This window comes from Dromiciops gliroides, chromosome X (assembly GCF_019393635.1).
Source record: "Dromiciops gliroides isolate mDroGli1 chromosome X, mDroGli1.pri, whole genome shotgun sequence".
NCBI classification, from domain to species: domain Eukaryota; kingdom Metazoa; phylum Chordata; class Mammalia; order Microbiotheria; family Microbiotheriidae; genus Dromiciops; species Dromiciops gliroides.
Genome location: NC_057867.1, coordinates 2950312 through 2971528, shown reverse-complemented (window position 1 = coordinate 2971528; position 21217 = coordinate 2950312). Strand labels below are relative to the sequence as shown.

Here is a 21217-nt window from a genome sequence, read left to right as displayed (position 1 = left end):
CCACACCAAGGGCTACAATCCAGGTATATCTTAACTCCCAGTCCATGCTGCCTAAACAAACAGGAATCCATGTGAAATGTGACCTGAGTTCTTGCTGAGTATCCAGAGGGAACCTGAAGATGCCCAGAAGTTCACCAAAGGGTGGGTTTTACCATTAGCTCTGATCAAAGCCTCAGTCAGAGGCCTCTCTAGAGATAGCAGGTGAGAGTAGTTGTATTCTACCCAGGTACATGTGAACTCTCAATAGGGCATGTAAAGAGTTAAGATGCTTCTTCTGAGGGGTAATTCAAAAATGCATTTAAAGACTTCTGGATTTTATCCAGACCCATATAAGCCAGACCTTTCTTTCTTTTCGATTCTGTTGAACAATGAATGGGCAGTGTGATGTGCTTAGGCATGAATATTGAACCTCTGCTTTCTGACTAGGGCAATTGGGTTTGAGGCAAGACAGGTCCTTGCACATTGTGTTCAGGAATGACTTGCCTCAGATCTTTGATTCTTAATTGAGGGTCTGTTTCTGTGGTTCTTATTTCTGTAAACCTCAGTATGACTCCATCACCAGGACTGAAGTGTTCCTCTCGGGAACAGTCTTAAGACCACCCGAGGTTTAGACTTGGGAGTCCAAGAGCCATTTAGGCCAGTCCTCTGATGTTATAGATGTAGAAACTGGGGCCCATGGGGGGCAAGTGACTTGTTTAAGGTCATACAAGTACTAAGTGACAGAGGAAGGATTTGAACCCAGGCCATCCCACTCCAAAGCCAGTGCTTTTTCCACCATACCAAGCTGCTTCTTGATGATCTCTTATGCTATGTCTCCCATGCAAGCCTTTGTTGGGAATCATGGGTTTGTTGGTATCCATAGGTTTAAGTACCATCCTAAGTAAATAACTTCCAATTCTATACAAATATGCAGATCTAATCTCCCTCTTATGCCCTGATGTCCTACATCTTCAAGGGCACCACGGTCCTTCAGTTCACTCAGGTTAACAGCCTTGGAGTCATCCCCTCCACTCCTCACCCCACATAGCCAACTGGGGACCAAGTCTTGTCATTTCTAGCTCCATAGTTTTCCCATCTGTCCCTTTCTTCCCACTCACAGCACCCCTTGTTGCATCTTGCCTGGACTATTGAAGTTACCTCTGAATTGGTCTCCCTGCCTGCAAAAGCTTTTCCCTCCTCAGTCTTTCCTTTATGTTGTGGCCAAAGTAATTTTCTTAAAGCAAAGGGGATGTCACTCCACCACTGAATAAATTCCTATCACTTCCTATTACCTCAGGAAATTTCAATTGCTTCCTCTAATTAGCATTTAAGACCCTTCACCACTGGACCCAAAGTACCTTTCCAGTCTTCTCCTATACTATTCCCCTTTACATATTCTCTGGTCTAGCCAACTGGCCTTCTTGCTCCTCATTTCATCTCCCATCTCTGCTTTCTCCTGTGTCTGGGATGTATTCTCTCCTCCTGTCTCTTAGAATCACTAGTTTCCTTTGCCTCCATTACACTGTCACCTACATGAGGCCTTACCTCAGACCCCTCCACCAAAAAATGATTTGATATTTTTTATTTTATATATTCTTTACATGCTAACTTCTCTGATAGAGTAAATTCCTTGAGGGCAGGAACTGTTTCTTTTTGTCTTTGTATCAAATGGCTGGCTCACTCGATAATGATTGCTGGACTGAAAGGTAGTTCCTGTAAATATTGGTAGGGGGAAAATACGGATAAGTGCGTGGTCTTCAGAGAGGGCTCGTAGGGAAGTGAAGCTGAAGGAGTCCTGGGTTTTCAGTCTGAAGATGTAGGTTTACATCCTGGCTTTGCCACTGATTGCCAACCTAGGCCCTCGGTTGAGAGGCTTAACTTTTGTGGGCCTCTCTCTCCTCCTTTAAAATGAAGGGGTTACCCCGCAAAAAAAAAATGAAGGGGTTAGATGTCTCCACAATCCCTCACGCGGTGGTAGGATTGTCTAGCACTTTCAGAAGTGAAAACTCAACAGACAGGATGTGGGTGTAGAGCTTTGCGGATTAACAATGGTAACTAACCTGAGAGCCTTTCCAATTCATTCCAATTCATTCCATTTCATTATCACTTATTAAGCACATTGCTCAAAGAAAAAAGAAAAATCATTCTATTGGGAGTGGGGGGGGGAGGACTACAATAGGAATAGACGTTAGTAGCTAGAAAGTAATTACAGGAGGAAGGAAGCACCCACAAGTGGAGTGGGATGGGGATAAGGAAAGGCTTTACCTAGGAGGTGGTAACTGAAATGAGCCTTGGAGGAAGCTTGGGCTTGGATTCCAGGATGTAGAAGTGGGGGGTGCACAGTATTCCAGCCACAGGGAACCACTTAGATACGAAGGCACTGAGGGAAGAGACGGCAAGCTGTACTCTATCTTTGTCCCACATGAGACATCTCAGCTTCTGCTTCTGTGTCTTTGTATCCTTGGGCCCTCTTGTCTGGAATGCCCTTTCTCCTTTCCTCTGCCTCTTGGAATCCCCCTCACCCCAGCTTCCTTCAGGTTGCAGCTCAGGTGCCAATTCCTCCTATATGAGTCTTGACATGATTTCTTCATCTTGGAATTGCTTTGTACTCACATGTTGTGTCCCCTGAACAGGGACTATTTAGTGTCTAGATCTTCAATTCCTGGCAGATAATAGGTGCTTGATAAATGTTTAGGTTCAACTGAGTGTCATCCAGGGAAATGGCTAATAATAATAATAATAATAATAATTTGCTATAATATATAGTGTGTGAATGAGGAGTAACATGAAATGCTTTTGGAAGGGTCAGTGGGAGCCATATGGTGCAGAACTTTAAAATATTAGGCTGAGGAGTTGGCATTTTCCCCCAAAGATTAAAGGAAGTCACTAAAGGGTATTGAGTAGGTGAGTGATATGCTCAGTCCTGTATCTTGGCAGGATCATTTTGGCAGCCATATGGAGGATACATTGGAGAAGGGAGAATCTACAAACTGGGGAGACCAATTAGGAGGCTATTGCAATAGTTAAGGTGAGAATGACGAAAACCTGAACTAGGGGGAAGGGAAGAGAAGAAACATTAAATGCCTCCTGGTGCTCTATTCACTGCACCACCTAGTTGCTCATGTTTCATCATTAATCCTTGGAATTTGTAGTTGATCATTTCTCTGATCAAAGTTCCTAAGTCTTTCAAAGTTGTTTGCCTTTGCTCTATTGTCATTGTATAACTTGTTTTTCTGGTTCTTCACTCTTTATCAGTTCATATGAGTCTTCCCAGGTTTCTCTGAAACCATCTCCTTCGTCATTTTTCATAGCACAACATTATTATATCACATTCATATGCCATAACTTGTTCAGCCATTCCTCCTCAGATGTCCATTCTTTGCCACCTCAAAAAGAGCTAGAAATATTTCTGTACATCCTCAGTGAGAGTTTGTTTTGTTTTAGGACTTATCTCTCTTTAATCTACCTTCTAATTTCTCCGTCTCCTCTTTCCTTTGTTTCCCTGTTGAGTGGAATGTGTTTCTGTACCCAAATCTGAATGTGTGTGTGTATCTTTGTATGTGTGTGTATGTATGTATGTATTCTCTCCTTTGACCAATTTATATGAGAGTGAGGTTAAACTGTCAGTTACTCCCCTCCTCTCTCTTCCCTATTCTTATAGATGTCTACTTGTGCACCCTGATTTTATAAAATTATTTTTCCTAACCCTCCCTCCTTTCCCTTACCCTCTTGTGTATTCCTCTCCCTTTGTATTCTCTTAAGATCATCAAAATATAACAGAACCACTCTCAGGCCTTGTCTATTTGGACTCTTTCTATGACCCCAGATGATAGGATTCAGAGGAGATATAGATATCATTTCCCCATGTTTGAACGTAAAGAGTTTGTCCTTGTTTAGTCCCTTATCGTTGTGCATTTGAATTTACATTTTTGTGTTTATTTTTACTCTTGTGCTTGAACTTCCAAGTTCCTATGAAACTCTGGTTTCTTCATTGGGAGTGCTTAGAAGGCCTTTTTCATTAAAAAGTCCATCACTCCCCCTGCCCCTCATAGGTTTATACTCTGTTTTTCTGGGTAAGTTATCTTGGCTGTAAATCTATATATCCTTTGCCTCATGTAATGTCTTATTCCAAGCTCTCTGTTTCTTTATACTGGTGGCTACTAAATCATGTGTGATCCTGACTGTTGTTCCTCAGTACTTGAATCCTTGCTTTCTGGCTGCTCGCCATATTTTTTCTTTGACCTGGAAGTTTTGGATTTTGGCCTTGATGTTCTTGGAAGTTTTAATTCAGGGGGTAACCACTGGATTCTTTCTATTTCTACTTTGCTCTCTTGTTCTAAGAGATCTGAGTTCTTTAAACATTTTTTGAAATATGATATCTAGGCTCTTTATTTGGTCATGGGCTTCAGGTACTCCACTCTTTTTTGCTAAAAATTTTAAAATTAATTTTTTAATGTTAAAAACAATTTTAAATATTAATTTAATTTTTTAGAGTTCCAAATTCTCTTGTTCCCTACCTCACTCCCTCCTGCCTCCCCTCCCCTGATAAAGCAAGTAATTTGACTTAGGTTATACATGTGGAGTCATGCAAAACATATTTCCATGTTAGTCATGTTGTGAAAGAAAACATAGACCAAAACCCCAAGAAAAATGAAGATTAAAGAAAAGGTATGCTTCTTTCTGCATTCAGACGCCATCAGTTTTTTCTCTGGATGTAGAGAGCATTTTTCATTATAAAAGTCCTTCAGAATTGTCTTGGATTATTGTATTGCTGAGAAGAACTAAGTCAATCATAGTTGGTCATCACACAATGTTGCTGTTACTATGTACAATCTTCTCCTGGTTCTATTCACTTCACTTCCCATCAGTTCATACAAGCCTTTGTAGATTTTTCTGAAATTGCCTGTTTGTCATTTCTCATAGCACAGTAGTATTCCATTACATTCATATGTCACAGCTTGTTTAGCCATTCCCCAATGGATGGGCATCCTCTCAGTTTCCAATTCTTTGCCACCATAAAAAGTGCTGCTATAACGATTTTTGTACATGTAGGTCTTTCCCCCTTTTTTAAATAATCTCCTTGAGCCCCCAATACCACAGGCTCTTATTTCTACAAATTTGACTCAGTTCTCTATGTAGTTGAGAAATGAGGTCTTTAGCAGAGAAAGTTGCTATAAATTTTTTTTCATAGTTATGATTGCTAATTATGTATTTCCTAAATCCTATTTTTCCCATTTATCCTACTCTCTCTCTCCTTTTGCCCTGTCCATTCTCAAAAGTGTTTTGCTTCTCACTTTTATCTCCCCCAACCTACCCTTCTTTCTGTCAGCCTGCCCTCTTATTCCTTTCCCCTCCTACTTTCCTGTATGGTAAGATTTCTTTCTCTTTCTTTCTTTCTTTCTTTCTTTCTTTCTTTCTTTCTTTCTTTCTTTCTTTCTTTCTTTCTTTCTTTCTTTCTTTCTTTCTTTCTTTCTTTCACAGGGCAGTGAGGGTTAAGTGACTTGCCCAGGGTCACACAGCTAGTAAGTGTCAAGTGTCTGAGGTCGGATTTGAACTCAGGTCCTCCTGAATCCAGGGCTGGTGCTCTATCTACTGTGCCACCTAGCTGCCCCCTATGTATACTTCTAACTACCCTAGCGATGAGAGTTTTTAGAGTTATAAGTATCATTTTCCTATGTAGGTATGTAAACAGTTTAACCTTATTGAATCCCTTATGAGTTCTCTTCCCTGTTTACCTTTTTATGTTTCTCTAGAGTCTTGTATTTGAAAGTCAAATTTTCTATTCAGCTCTGGTCTTTTCATCAGGAATGCTTGAAAGTCCTCTTATTTCATTGAATGTCAGTTCTCCCCCCTGAAGGATTACACTCAATTTTGCAGGGTAGGTGGGTCTTTGTTGTAATCCTAGCTTTTTTGCCCTCTGGAATATCATACTCTAAGCCCTCTGATCCTTTAACGTTGAAGCTGCTAAATCTTGTGTTATCCTGACTGTGGCTCCATGATATTTGAATTGTTTCTTCTTGGCTACTTGGAGTATTTTCTCCTTGACCTGGGAACTCTGGACTTTGGCTTTAATATTCCTGGGAGTTTTATTTTGGGATCTCTTTCAGGAGGTGATCGGTAGATTCTTTCAGTTTCTATTTTACCCTCTGGTTCTAGAATATCAGGGCAGTTTTCCTTGATAATTTCTTTTAAAAATTTTTTTTAAATTTTAAATTATAAAAGTATTTTACTATTTTCCAGTTACAGGTAAAGATAGTTTTCAACATTAGTTTTCATAAGATTTTTAGTTCCAAATTTTTCTCCCTCTCTTCCCTCCCCCTCCCCAAGACATAAAGCAATTTCATATAGGTTATATATGTACAATCACATTAAACATATTTCTACATTAGTTATGTTGTGAAAGAAGAATCAGAACAAAAGGGAAAAACCTCAAAAACAAAAGTAGAAACAGTATGATTCAATCTGCATTCAGAATCCACAGTTCTTTTTTTCTGGATGTGGAGAATATTTTCAATCATGAGTTTTTTGGAATTGTCTTGAACCATTGCACTGCTGAGAAGAGCTAAGTCTATCACAGTTGATCATTACACAATGTTGCTGTTCCTGTGTACAATGTTCTGGTTCTGCTCACTTCACTCAGCATCAGTCCACTTCTTTCTAGGTTTTTCTGAAATCTGCCTGCTCATCATTTCTTACAGCACAATAGTATTCCATTACATTCATATACCACAACTTGTTCAGCCATTCCTCAATTGAGAGCTGCTATAAATATTTTTGTATATGTGGGTCATTTTCCATTTTTTTAATGATCTCTTTGAGATACAGACCTAGTAGTGGTATTCCTGGGTCAAATAGTATGCACCGTCCCATAGCCCTTTAGGCATAATTCCAAACTGTTCTCCAGAATGGTTGGATCAGTTCACGATTCCACGAACAATGCAGTGTTCCAATTGATAATTTCTTGAAAGATGTCTAGGCTCTTTTCTTGATTATTGCTTTCAGGTAATTCAATAATTCTGGATCTATTTTACAGGTCAGTTGTCAAAATGAGACATTTTATATTTTCTTCTATTTTTTCATTCTTTTTGATACTTGATGTATCATAGTCATTAGCTTCTACTTGCCCAATTCTAATTGTTATAGAAAATAATTTATTTCAAAGTAAAACAAGACTTTGAATAATTTATGAACAGAAACCTACAATTAAATAAATCCTTATAAGCACTATGAGGTGAATTGCAAACTTACTAAATGAGAACTTCACAAAATTATATCTTTTATGCATATTTAGTGTTTTGATTATTTTAAATAGTATTTTTTCAATTATATAGAGACAAGTTTTAACATTTGTTTAAAAAAATTTGAGTTCCAAATTTTCTTCTTTCTTCCCTCCTCCCTCCATAAAAAGGTAAGACTTTTAAATAGGTTATGTATGGGCAATCATGTAAAACATTTCCATATTAGTCATGTCATGAAAGAAGAAATAGACCAAAAAGAAAAAAACACAAAAAAGATAAGAAACTGACAGTAGTATGCTTTGATGTACATTCAGACTCCATCAGTTCTTTTTCTGGATGTAGAGAGCATTTTTCATTATAAGCCCTTCAGAAATGTCTTGGATCATTGTATTTCTGAGAAGAGCTAAGCCAGTCATAGCTGATCATCATTCCATATTGCTGTTACTGTGTACAATCTTCTTCTGGTTCGGCTCATTTCATTCAACATCAATTCATGTAAGTCTTTCCAGGTTTTTCTGAAATCTACCTGCTCATCATTTCTCATAACACAGTAGTATTCCATTACATTCCTATACCACAACTTATTCAGCCATTCCCCAACTGATGGGCATCCCCTCAATTTCTAATTCTTTGTCACCACAAAAAGAGCTGCTATAAATATTTTTGTACATGGGGGTCTTTTCCCCCCTTTTTTTGGTGGGGTAATGGGGGTTAAGTGATTTGCCCAGGGTCACACAGCTAATAAGTGTCAAGTGTCTGAGGCTGGATTTGAACTCAGGTGCTCTTGAATCCAGGGCCGGTACTTTATCCACTGCACGACCTAGCTGCCCCCTACTTTCCTCTTTTTATGATCTTTAGAATTTAGTTACTTGAGTTTTAAAATCCTTTTTTGAATTCTTCCATTTGCTGAGACCAATTCATATTTTTTCTTTGAGGTTTTAGATGTAGCAGCTTTGACTTTGGTGTTATTTTCTGAGTTTGTGTTTTGATCTTCCATGTCACCAGAGTAATTTTCTATAGTCAGGATCTTTTTCTGCTGTTTGCTAATTTTTCTAGCCTATTTCTTGACTTTTAACTGTACGCTGAAGTGGAGCTCTGCTCCTGGAGTAGAGGGGACACCATCCCAAGTTTCAGGTTTTTTTGTGCAGCTGTTTTCATAGATAATTCTCGGGACCTGTAAATTTTCAGTTCTTTCAAGGTGGCACGATCTAGGGAGAGGTGTATTTATTATTCTCTTGTATGTGAGTGACCACAAGCACTCTTTTCTGTCCCCTGTGGTTGCAAGCTGTGGTGTGCTAGTGCTCCTTCTTGCCTTGGGACTTGGGACCCAAAACTGTGACCCAGATCCAAGTATGGACAATGCAATAGAGTCCTGCTCCCAGTGCCAGCAAAGGAACCCCTGTAAGCTCTTTTCTGGCCAATTGTTTTATTCCTTTACTGTATGTGAACTGAATGGTCTGGAAACTTCCACTGCTGCCACTGACTCAGTTGCCCTCAAGGCCTACTGCTGGTTTGCTGGGGTGCAGCCTGCACTGGACTGTGCTCTACCCATTCCAACAGACCTTTCCTGCCAACCTTCTAAGTTGCCTTGGGTGGCAAATTGTTTCACTCTGTCCTTTCATGGGTTCTGCCACTCTAGAATTTTTTGAGGCATTATTTAAAGTTGTTTGGAGGGGTTTGGGGGAGAATTCAGATGAGTCCCTGCCTTTTCTCCACCATCTTGGCTCTGCCAATTTTTTCCCTCCTCCATCTGTTTTTGAAGTCACTTATTTTTCTTATAATATACCTTATTTCATCTATTTTTTTAGTCTTTTGACTTTGTTATAACATTTCTTGTTGTCTCCTAGTGTCATTGACTTTGCTTTGATCCATTTTAATCTTCAGGGATCTTATTGCTTGGGCAAGGTTTTGTATTCTTGTGCCAATTTAATTCCCTTTCTAGTTTTTTTTAATCCATAGCTCTCATCAACAAAAAATTTCATTTCATTAACAGAAAACTTTTCAACTTCTAGGAATGCTTGTTGAGTTCATTCTCAAGTTATATTTTTCTTTGAGGCTTTGCTTATACATATTTTGGAGTCATTGTTTTCTTCTGAGTTTGTGTCTTTTTTTGGGGGGGCCAGTGAGGGTTAAGTGACTTGCCCAGGGTCACACAGCTAGTAAGTGTCAAGTGTCTGAGGCCTGTTTTGAACTCGGGTCCTCCTGAATCCAGGGCCAGTACTTTATCCACTGCGCCACCTAGTTTGTGTCTTAAGTGTACTTTTTATGCTTGGACTTTTTTGGTCTGCCCATTCTTCCAGTTTACTTCCTGACTTCAGGCTTGATATTAGGGTTGGGCTCTCCGCAATTCTGGGGGGACGATCTGGGCTGGTTCTGTTGCTGCTTTCTTGTGGTATTGAATATTGTATGATTTCAGGATCTTGGGTACAGGTTGGGTACCTTCAAGATTTTGGTGCTCACCTAGTGGTCTGATCCCGGGCAAAGTCTAATTGCAGACTAGAGAGTCTGTAGGTGGCACAGCAGATAAAGTGCTGGGCCTGGAGTCAGGAAGACTGGAGTTCAAATATAGCCCCAGACACTTACTAGCTGTGTGACCCTGAGCAAGTCACAACTTCTGTCTAATTCAGTTTTCTCAACTGTAAACTGGGAATAGCAATAATACCTACCTCATAGGGTTGTTAGCATTAAATGAAATAATACTCATAAATAATACTCATATAGTGCTTAACACAGTGCTCAGCATATAGTTAGCACTCAAATACTTATTTCCTTTCTTCCCTTCCTTCCTGACCTGTGTTGGGTTCAGAGTCAGCCACTATCAGCCATCTGGGAAGCTCTGATCTTTTATAGTGATAGAACTTTGGGCTCTCCTTTGGTCTGGGATTCCTAACCTGGTTATTCCTCTGGGATAGAAGCTGGAACTGAGATCTTGCTCTTCTCTTGGGATCTGAACCACACACCCTGCTGCTTACTTACTGCAAGTGCCTTTCTCTGCCTGCCCTGGATCTATAACCAGGTAGTGAGCAGTGTTCCTATCTCAATGCCCCTGGTGCAACAGCCTCTCCCTGCACTAGGGTGCTCTTGACCAGACCCCATGTATAGTGACCATAAATTCTCTGTTGGTCTCTCTATGCCAATTTGGCCTGGAAGAATGACATTTTTTCCTTGGATTTCTCCATCAAGATTGAGTCTGGGGGGCAGCTAGGTGGTGAAGTGGATAGAGCACCAGCCCTGGATTCAGGAGGACCTGAGTTCAAATCCAGCCTCAGACCTTTGACACTTATTAGCTGTGTGACCCTGGGCAAGTCACTTAACCCCAATTGCCTCACCAACAAAACCCCCCAAAACAAACAAAAAAAACCCCCAAGATTGAGTCTGGTGCATTTTTGTATTTGTTTGGAGGAATATTAAGTGAGAGATATCTGTACTACTTCCTGCTGCTCTGCCATCTTGCTTCTACCTGTCCAGGAACCAGACACTTGTGAAGAACAATGGAGGCAGAAATAGAAATGTGATTATCCTTAGAGTATGCCACAGGCCACCTTTGCAGAAAAAGGAAATAGATGAGCTTAGGAAATGGACATATCAATGACTTCAATTATCTACTTATCTGTTGTAGTTCTCTGTCAAAAGCAAAGCTGCAAATGCTTTCTTGAACTACCTTAACTCAAGAGAGACAGTGATCCACAGTGGGTGGAGTGCTAGATTTATATTTAGAAAAACTGGTTCAAATTCCATTTCTTACTTAACTGTGTGACAATAGGAAGTGACCCTTTTTTAGTCTGTTTCCCTATCTTCTAAATGGGTGTCATGGTATTGGTAGCCCTTCTGTCCCAGGGTAGCTATGTGACTCTAGTGAGAGAAAGCATATAAAGCACTTTAGAAACTTTATAATCCTCTGGAAATGCTTGAGGTGGTTATTATGAATAACAAACTCATCCTTGGGGATAGGGAGGAGGAACTCATTGGGGGAACTTGGATTTGGGGGTTTGTTTTCATGGACAAGGAGGAGCTGGTTTCTAGACTAGAAATGCTGGGAACCTTGGACAGAGTGACTACTCAGTCACAGACTTGGCGATAGAGGAGAAGAAAGCAGGGCAAAGTCTGGCATGCAGCCAAGATGTTAGGAGAGCTGATTTCAAAGGGTTCATAGTAAAGCTCTTTTAGCCTAAAATTCCACAGGACTTCCTTAAGAACAGGTCACAGTTAATTAACCTCATTACCTTTGGTTGCCATGGTTAATAGACTTGTAGATCAGAGGACTCCTGCAGATTCAGTTTGCACAAATTTTAGCCAGGCATCTGATGAAGTCTGTCATTCTATTCTTGTGGAAAAGAAGGAAAAAACATGAACTAGATGATAGCACAGTAAAGTAGATTTGGGACTGGTTGACTAGCTGGACCCAAAGAGCAATTATTAGTGATTTGATGTCATCATGGTAGGAAATCTCTGTGGGCATGTGGCCTGGGCCCTGGACTTTATCACATTTTTATCAATGATTTGGATAAAGGCCAAGATGACCCATATATCATATATTAAATTTGCAGATGCCACAAAGCTGGGAGAGACAAACGCAGAATCCAAAAAGATTTCAGCTGCTCAGAATGTCAAGCCATATAGAATAAAATGACATTTAATAGGCATAAATTTCGAATCTTACACTTGGGTTAAAAAAAAAATCAACTTTACAAGTGCAAGATGGAGAATATATGGCTTTGGAACAGTTTGATAAATGTCTGGGAGTCACAGTGGACTACAATCTCAATATAAATAAGCCAATAGTGTATTACAGTAACTAAAGAAGGTCAATGTAGTTTTAGACTGTACCAAGGAGCCTGGTGTCTAGATAAGTCAGATGACAGTCCTGCTGTACTCTGCCCTGGTCAGACCATAACTGGAGTGTTATGACAAATTTTAAGAAGATTACCAGGATTAGTGGAAGGTACTGAGGATTCTTGGTCTGGAGAAGAGAAGACTTATTAGCATTATTTGCTAATAATATAATAATATAATTATTATATTACCCACAAAAAAGACAAAGAAGAGTTTAAAAAGTGACAGTAGTATGCTTTGATGTGCATTCAGACTCCATCAGTTCTTTCTCTGGATGTGGAGAGCATTTTTCATTATAAACCCTTCAGAAATGTCTTGGATCATTGTATTTCTGAGAAGAGCTAAGTCAATCATAGTTGATCATCATACTATGTTGCTGTTACTTTGTACAATCTTCTTCTGGTTTTGTTTACTTCACTTTGCATCAGTTCATGCAAGCCTTTGCAGGTTTTTCTGAAATCTGCCTGCTCATCATTGTTTCTCATATACCACAACTTGTTTAGCCATTCCCCAATTGATGGGCATCCCCTCAATTTCCAATTATTTTTCACAACAAAAAGTGCTGCTATAAATATTTTTTGCACATGTAGGTCTTTTTCCCTTTTTTATTTTGTTTTTTTGTTTGTCTTTTTTGTTGTTGTTTTTTTTTTTGCAGGGCAATGAGGGTTAAGTGACTTGCCCAGGGTCACACAGCTAGTAAGTATCAAGTGTCTGAGCTAGATTTGAACTCAGGTCCTCCTGAATCCAGGGCTGGCGCTTTATCCATTGCGCCATCTAGCTGCCTCTTTTTCCCTTTTTAATGATCTCTTTGGGATATAGACCTAGTAGTGGCTCAAAGGGTATGCACAGTTTGGTTGTCCTTTGGGCATAGTTCCAAGTTACTTTCCAGAATTGTTAATTCAGTTCACAACTCCACCCATAATGCAATAGTGTTCAACTTTTTCCACAGCTTCTCCAACAGTTATTTTCCTTTTCTGTCATATTAGCCAATCTGATAGGTGTGAGGTGGCACCTCATAGTTGTTTTAATTTGCATTTCTCTAATCAGTAGTGATTTAGAGTATTTTTCTTCTTCTGAAAAATACTTGTTCATCTCCTCTGACCATTTATCAATTGGGGAATGATTTATATTCTTGTACATTTGACTCAGTTCTGTTTGTATCTGAGAAATGAGGCCTTTATCAGAGACATTTGCTGTAAAGTTTGTTTCCCAGATTTTTGCTTTTCTTCTGATCTTGGTTGCACTGGTTTTCTTTGTGCAAAACCTTTAAAATTTAATATAATAAAAATCATGCATTTTACATCTCATAATGCTCTCTATCTCTTGTTTGATTAGAATTTTTTCTTTTCTCAGGGTCCCCTAATTCGCTTATGATTTCATCCTTTAGGTCTAAATCATGTACCCATTTTGACCTTATCTTGGTATGTAGTATAAGATGTTGGTCTATACCTAGTTTTTTCCATGCTGTTTTCTGGTTTTCCCAGCAGTTTTTGTCAAATAGTGAGTTCTTACCTAATCTATTCCACTGATCCAGTATTCTTTGTTTTTTTTACACCATGAAATATTTATTTATTTGTTTTTTTAAAGTAATAAACGTTTTTATTTATAGTTTTGAGTTCTAATTTTTATCCCTCCTTCTCTCCCTCCCCATCCCACTCCTGAGGTGGTAAGAAATTGGATATGAGTTATACATGTACAGTTATAAAAAAATAATTACCATATTAGTAATTTTGTACAAGAAAACTTGAATAAAAGAAAAAAATGAAAGAAAGTGAAAAATAGCATGATTAAGTCTGTGTTCCATCAATATCAGTTCTTTCTTTAGAGGTGGATAGTATGTTTCATCAGTAGTACTTTGGGATTGTCTTGGATCATTTTATTTTTGAGAATAGTTAAGTCATTCACAGTTCTTCATCTAACAATATTGCTGTCTCTGACAGCACTCTATTTCTTGACCAGTACCAGATAGTTTTGATGATTGCCACTTTATGATAGAGTTTGAGATCTGGTCCATTGCTAGGCCACCTTCCTTTGCATGTTTTTAAATTCCCTTGATATTCTTGACCTTTTGTTCTTCCAGATGAATTTTGTTATTTTTTCTAGCTATATAAAATAGTTTTTTGGTCGTTTGGTTGGCACTGAATAAGTAAATTAATTTAGGTAGAATTGTCATTTTATTATATTAGCTTGGCCTACCCATGAGCAATTTATATTTTCCTAATTGTTTAGATATGACTTTATTTGTGTGAACAGTGTTTTGTAACTGTGTTCATATAGTTCCTGGGTTTGTCTTGGTAGGTAGACTCCCAAGTATTTTATATTTTCTACAGTTATTTTAAATGGAATTTCTCTTTCTATCTCTTGCAACTGTTTGGGTGAGTTTTCTTTTTTAATATGATCCCTGCTGTGATGCCATCCGCTAGGCCTCAGCCAGTCTCCTTTCTTCTCTGTTGCATCCTTCCCAGGTATGATTTGGTGGCAGGGCTGGTATTGCCGATACTTCGTTCTGGGTGCAGATCAGTTTCTTCGCTACATAACCCTAAAGGCCAACAGGGAAATGTGGGGTTTTTATGCCCCAAATCATTCCATTGTATATGCAAGAATAGAAACTGAGACAAATGGTATACAACTCTAAGGAAATCACACAACTGAAATCTTTTTTCTTTTTATTGTAGCCTGGATACCTCTCAATTCTCTGTTATAACTTTGGAGTGGAAACCTACTACCAGAAGAAATTCCAAGAGTGCTCACATTGGCTTGGGTAATATACATGAGCTTATTTAAGTCTGGAAGCCTTTGATTACTGTCAATGGCACTTAATGTTTACTCTAAAAAGTAGATCTGTTGTCAGACATGAACCCCACACAACATTCCTGAAGGAGGCCCGAATCAGATTCAAATGTAATTGGGAAATAGTCAACAAAATAAATAAAAACACAATAAAACATCATATTTGAAAACTAAGTCAACGTGTGGCCCACAGGGATCCTTAGGTAAAGTTTAATGGCCCTTGTTTCTATTTGAGCTTGATTCCACTGGGCTAAAGGACTCAGTTGGCTTTTTTTTTTTTTTTTTAGTGAGGCAATTGGGGTTAAGTGACTTGCCCAGGGTCACACAGCTAGTAAGTGTTAAGAGTCTGAGGCCGGATTTGAACTCAGGTACTCCTGACTCCAGGGCCGGTGCTCTATCTACTGTGCCACCTAGCTGCCCCCTCAGTTGGCTTTTTAAAAAAAGTTAGCCAGTTATTTTGACCAGAAAAAACAATTCCCCTATTTAAAAATCAGCATTTTCTACCTAAAACCTGCTTCCTTTATATGTTCATGTTATGGGGAAATTAGTGGGAGTGTTGGGGTTGGAGTTTTTAGGTATTCCTCTTTAAAGAATTACACGCTCTCACACAAATCCAATTAGAATAAAATAATGTTTTATTTGGGTGCTAGAAAAAGGAAACCAAGAGAGAAATCCTTGGACTTCTTATGGGGAGAAGGCGTGGCACAGAGACTTGGTTCTCTGAGATACCTATCTCCTTGAGCAGGAGAAAGGCAAGTACTTTTGTAGAGGACAGGTGGTGGAGGTGATCATCTGACTGTGGAAAGTTAACTTATTGGGGGTGATCAGCCAAGGGAGGACCTTCCCCAACTAGTGGTGGCTGGGAGAAGTTGGGAGAGAGGCAGCTCCAATCTCTCTGGCCATCTCTGTCCCCTGGTGCCATTCCATAGCAGCCATGCCTAGGTTTATCAGAGGGGTGGCAGTCCTAGAGTTAGCTCAGTCCTGATCTGGTGCCGCTTATCTCTTTAGATGTGTCTGGCCTTTGGTTTAGCTTTGCAAGAAGGTTCCCTGAGTTCTCCCAGAAAACTTCTGAGGTACCCCAGGCCATTAACAGTTAACATCTGTTTTTCTGAATCTTTTCAAAATCTAGGGAAAAGTTTTATCCAGCCTGCCTCTACAACTATCAGCCTATTTCCTGGAAGCATCTTTTTTTTTTTTTTTTTTAGTGAGGCAATTGGGGTTAAGTGACTTGCCCAGCGTCATACAGCTAGTAAGTGTCAAGTGTCTGAGGCTGGATTTGAACTTAGGTCCTCCTGAATCCAGGGCCAGTGCTCTATCCACTGTACCACCTAGCTGCCCCTGTCTTCATTTTCTAATCAGATGCTGACAAGTGACTGTTGTGGCCACCTCCACTTTCTCTCCTAGATTATTGGAACAAATGAGTCTTTTTCCACCCCCTAGTCATCTCAGGTGATGTAATCCTATGAACCCCAACCCCTCCATTTCACAGCACAGAGTGCCAAATGTTAGAAAGATTTTTCTTCCCTGCTTTGATCAGCCCTAGGCTCAGAGATGTCTGAAAGCTATTGATGATAGACACCAGAATGAATAGCTGCTAATTCCACATTTTCCTCTGTCACTATCAGACCAGAAGGAAGCCGCCACAGGAAGGGAGTGTGCTTCTGACAGATTTTCTCTGCTCTCAGGGCAGTCAGTCTCTTAGGAAGTGAAGTCATTTCTGTTTTAGAATTCTATAGGTGGACTGCTTCCGTTCAAGTTCTACTTTTGAAGCTTCATCACTGGGGGGTAGGTGGGGGAGGGCATAGACCGAGAGCCAGAAAAAGAATCTTCCTGGGCATCTCGATGCCTAACATCCTTAGAAGAGAAAACTGGGGCCTAGCAAGGCTGTGCCTTTGTCAAGGTCACACAAGTAGGAAGAAGTAGCAGAAACAGGATTCTGAAGCATGAGGTCCTTTCTTCTTTTTTTTAAATAAAAGTATTTTATTATTTTCCAGTTACATGTAAGAGATAGTTTTCAACATTTGTTTATATAAGATTTCCAATTTCAAATTTTTCTCCCTCCCCCCCACCCCCAGACAGGTAATCTGATATAGATTATATATAAGATAACATTAAACCTATTTCTGCATTAGTCATAAGAGAAGAATCAGAGCAATAAGGAAAAACCTCAAAAAAGAAAAACAACAGCCCCAAACCCAAAGAAATAGTATGGTTCAATCAGCATCCATATTCCACAGTTCTTCCTTTCTTCTTTCAGCAAGCATTTAGGAAGCACCTTTTCTGTGCCAGGCCCTGCACTAGGTGCTAGGGACACGAAGACAGAAAGGAAGGAATCACCACCTGCAAGGAGCATGTTCCGTCCTGGGGACTTGGAATGTGTGGAAACAATATGTATGTAAATCACTGAAGACAAAATAAACCCAAAGGAATTTCTAGGTTGGGGGCAGGGCACTGGCATTTGAAGACATCAGGAAAAGCTTCATGGAGGATATAGTCCATGGGCTGAGCCTTGAAGGTGACTAGGGATTTTAAGAGGCAGATGATTCCAGGCCAGGGGGACATCATCCTGTACAAAGGCAGGCCACTCCCTGCCACCCCCTGCCCCCACTCAAGCCTGACTTCTCTAAACTTCCATGCTCTAGTCAGTCAGACTTGAGTGCTGGAACGGTTCTTGGAGGTCCTTTTAAAGATGAGGGAACTGAGGCCTAGCAGTGTCATACACCTGATGAAAGGTCAGCCTGGGAGCTCCTTTAGGGCAGGGACTGTTTTGGCCTTGCTTTGTATCCCCAGCACTTCCTCACTGCTTTTTGCTTGTTGGCTTGTGTCTGGTGAACAGTAAGACTATCAGAGTGGGTGTGAAGGAAAGTGGCATGCTGCACAATAAACCTGGAAAGGCAGGTGGAGCCAGGTTGGGCAGGCTCTTAAATGCTAGCCTGAGACATTGGTATTGGATCCTTGAGGCAAAAGAGGGAGGCCCTGGAACTTCTTGGTAGGGTCTGCCAAGCCAGAGCAACTTCAAATAGAAGCCTGGTGATTGACTGAAGAAGTGCCTGACTCAGTTTGAAGATGTCATGATGAAAAGTCATGATGAAACCAGTATCATCTTCCCAGCCACCCAGATTTGAAGCTTCAGGATCCTCAGAGAATCATGGATTTAAGAGTTGGAAGCATTCTTAAAAGCCACCTCATCTAGATGCTCTCAGAAAAACCTAGAAAGACTTCCATGAACCGATGCAAAGTGAAACGAGTAGAACCAGGAGAATATTGTATACGGTAGCAGCAACATTATCAGACGATCAGTTGTGAATAACTTAGGGTTTTTTCAGCAACACAATGGTCCAACTCTGAATGACTTACGATGAAAAATGCTATCCATCCCCAGAGAAAGAACTGATGGAGTCTGAATACAGATCAAAGTGGACTTTTTAACTTTATTTTTCTTAGGTTTTTATTTTGGTCTGTTTTTTTTTACAGTATGACTAATATGGAAGTATTTTTGCATGAATACACATGTATAACCTATATCGAATTACCTGATTTCTCAATAAGGAGAAGGAGGGAGAGAATATGGAACTCAATCTTAAAAATGAATGTTGAAAATTGTTTTTACATATAATTTGGGGGGCAGCTAGGTGGCGCAGTGGATAAAGCACCGGCCCTGGATTCAGGAGGACCTGAGTTCAAATCCGGCCTCAGACACTTGACACTTACTAGCTGTGTGACCCTGGGCAAGTCACTTAACCCCCATTGCCCCACCAAAAAACTCAACAACAACAAACCATGTAATTGGGGTATATAAAATACTAAAAAAAAAAATTTAAAAGGTTGTGTCATGTGTACCCTAAATTGTATGAGATCAGGGAACTCTGGCCTAGTGAGGTTGAATTGCCATGTTGAGCTAAGATTCCAGCCTGGAGGTCTTTAGTAAACGTTTTCACCAAAATTGAACCCAAGGGCAGCTAGTTGGCACGGTGAGCACCTGCCCTGGATTCAGGAGGACCTGAGTTCATATCAGGCCTCAGACACTTGATACTTACTAGCTGTGTGACCCTGGGCAAGTCACTTAACCCCAATTGCCTCACCCCCCAAAATTAATTAATTAATTAATTAAATTGAACCCAAAGGCTATCTCTTTCCCATAAGAGACATTTCCTGATTACCTCTAGCTATTAGCACCAAGCCCCTGAAATGACTCTGTATTTATTGTCTACATATGTTGTATAGACTCCTGTGTTGTCTCCTTTGATAGAATGTAAACCCCTTGAGAGCAGAGACTTTGTCTTTTGTCTTTGTATCCTTGACAGAATATTGAGGGTGTTTCAGTTAGCTTTTGTTAAGTGTCCATTATGTGCCAGGCACTGTGCTAGGAGCTGTGATGCCCTTCCATACTGAGCTCTGCTGGAGAAGAGAGTGGAAGAAGAGAAATGGAGAGAGTGTTAGAAATAAGATGTGATTCCTTGACTGTATGCCCTTGCTTTGGTGTTAATGGCCTCTGGCTGCACTCAGAATAATCAGATATCATTTTTCTTAAGTTCCATAAAATAATTTTAGTTTACATAATGCCAAGTAAGCTTCAATTGTCTTTAAAAGTCATGCAAAAATTTGACTGTGGCAAATTAATATAGCATTGAAGAGAAATATAATAAACTAGAAAAGGCTTTGGAAATTAACACTGACTGATTTACTGTTAACTGTATTTTTTTCAGGGTAAAAAAAATCCCAATCCCAGTCAATATCAATGATAGTTTCTTTCTATGTGTTTGTTCTCTCTGTTGCAATGCATTCAACTTCATTGCTTGGAGCAAGTAGGGCTTATAGCTAGCTCTCTTCCTGTGGTGTTCATTTTTTCTGAAGAAGACTTCTTTCCCATTGATAAATTAAATTCAAGAGACAGAAATGAAAATGTTTGGAAGGATAGGGAGAGATGGAGTAAAATAGATGGGAAAAAAAACTAAAAATATTATAGCTTTCTCTCCAAATGATGGAGAAGACATCCGAACCATTTAAAAATGTGTTTGAAGGATTTGAGGAAGAAACAAGTTGTTGCAAGATGGCATGGATATGAATAAAGAAGAGTAATGGGATGAAATCATCAAGCCAAAGAATACACACAGGAAAAATTCCTAATTAGTGAGATCTTATTGTATATTAGACAGTGAAATAAATTGGAGAAGCAGTAGAAAACATTTGAAATGGAAACATGATTGGACAAAACCCTAGAGAATGTTCTGCCAGGAAAAATCCAATGATAATTCTCAGTGGATAGAACTTAATGAATCCGATTATTTCATTCTGGTCAGAGAGCAGAAAGTTGGAGAAGGAAGCCCTTGGGGCTAGGGAAGATCTGAGCCCCTTGCTCGGATGCTCAGCATGACCATATTCTTTGGTACCTCTTTCCCCCAAGTGAACCCTCAGTCTGCTTAGCAGCTTGTGTGTGGCCTTTGGCCACTTCTTGGAAGACACAACAGTAGTCCTTAAGTTCCTGTTTCAATGCTTGTTTGCATTTTATTCATATTTCATGATTTCTTTCATGAATCTGTTATGTTAGTATGGGTACTTTCTCCAATATGATTGCAACATGTTTATTATGCCTTCTCTCACCCTGCATAGCTCTTCTTTAGCCCATTGTCCTCCACATGGGGTCCAGTGCGCCAGCAGATAGGCCCTCCTTTACACCAGTGCATTGCCACCTTGTTGGTTTCTTGGCCTCTGCTTTGGACAATCAGACTAATGAAGTATAGGACTGGACCCCTGCTCACAGCTGTGTCTTTAAAAGCATAAGATGGGGGCAGCTAGGTGGTACAATGGACAAAGCACTGGCCCTGGATTCAGGAGGACCTGAGTTCAAATCCAGCCTCAGACACTTGACACTTACAAACTGTGTGCTAACCTTCATTGCCCCGCAAAAAAAAAGAAAAGAAGAAAAAGCATAAGACAAAATAATATAAGATTGCAAAAGAAATCAAATACAGTTATCAAGATATTTTTAAAAGCACTAGTTCACAGATGCCAGGTAAAGATCTTTTGCTCTATATTTCTTTACATTGTGTGGAAGAAATACCTGTGGAGCACATGGACTCATCAGTTTTTCCTCCTTTCCACTCTATAGCTAGCCTTCCTTCCTCTATGCTCCTTCTGATATACTTGCTAATATACTGCAGCCTACTTGTACCCATCATGTGCCTCTCTGTTGTCCTTTGGGTGACCCATGGCTTTAATTCTTTAGAGACTTGTGTTTCCTGACTCACAGCTATACAAAATTACCAGAAGAATATTGTTTTAAAAAGATGAGCCTTTGTTTCAGCTCGGTGCGGGGGGGGGGGGGTGTATAATTTCCCAAAGGCAATCCAGCCTACTCTCTCCTTCCTGTTAAATTT

At 39.8% G+C, this 21217-nt stretch overlaps 1 protein-coding gene across 1 annotated transcript in view; it reads left to right on the top strand.

Annotated features, from left to right (window-relative positions):
• Window positions 1-21217, top strand: part of TEX11 (testis expressed 11) — a 192957-nt gene that overhangs the window by 28392 nt on the left and 143348 nt on the right. Inside the window, exon 4 of the mRNA XM_043974391.1 lies at window positions 14726-14811. Within this exon, the coding sequence (XP_043830326.1) occupies window positions 14726-14811 (86 nt within the window). The remainder of the gene's footprint in view (window positions 1-14725; window positions 14812-21217) is intronic.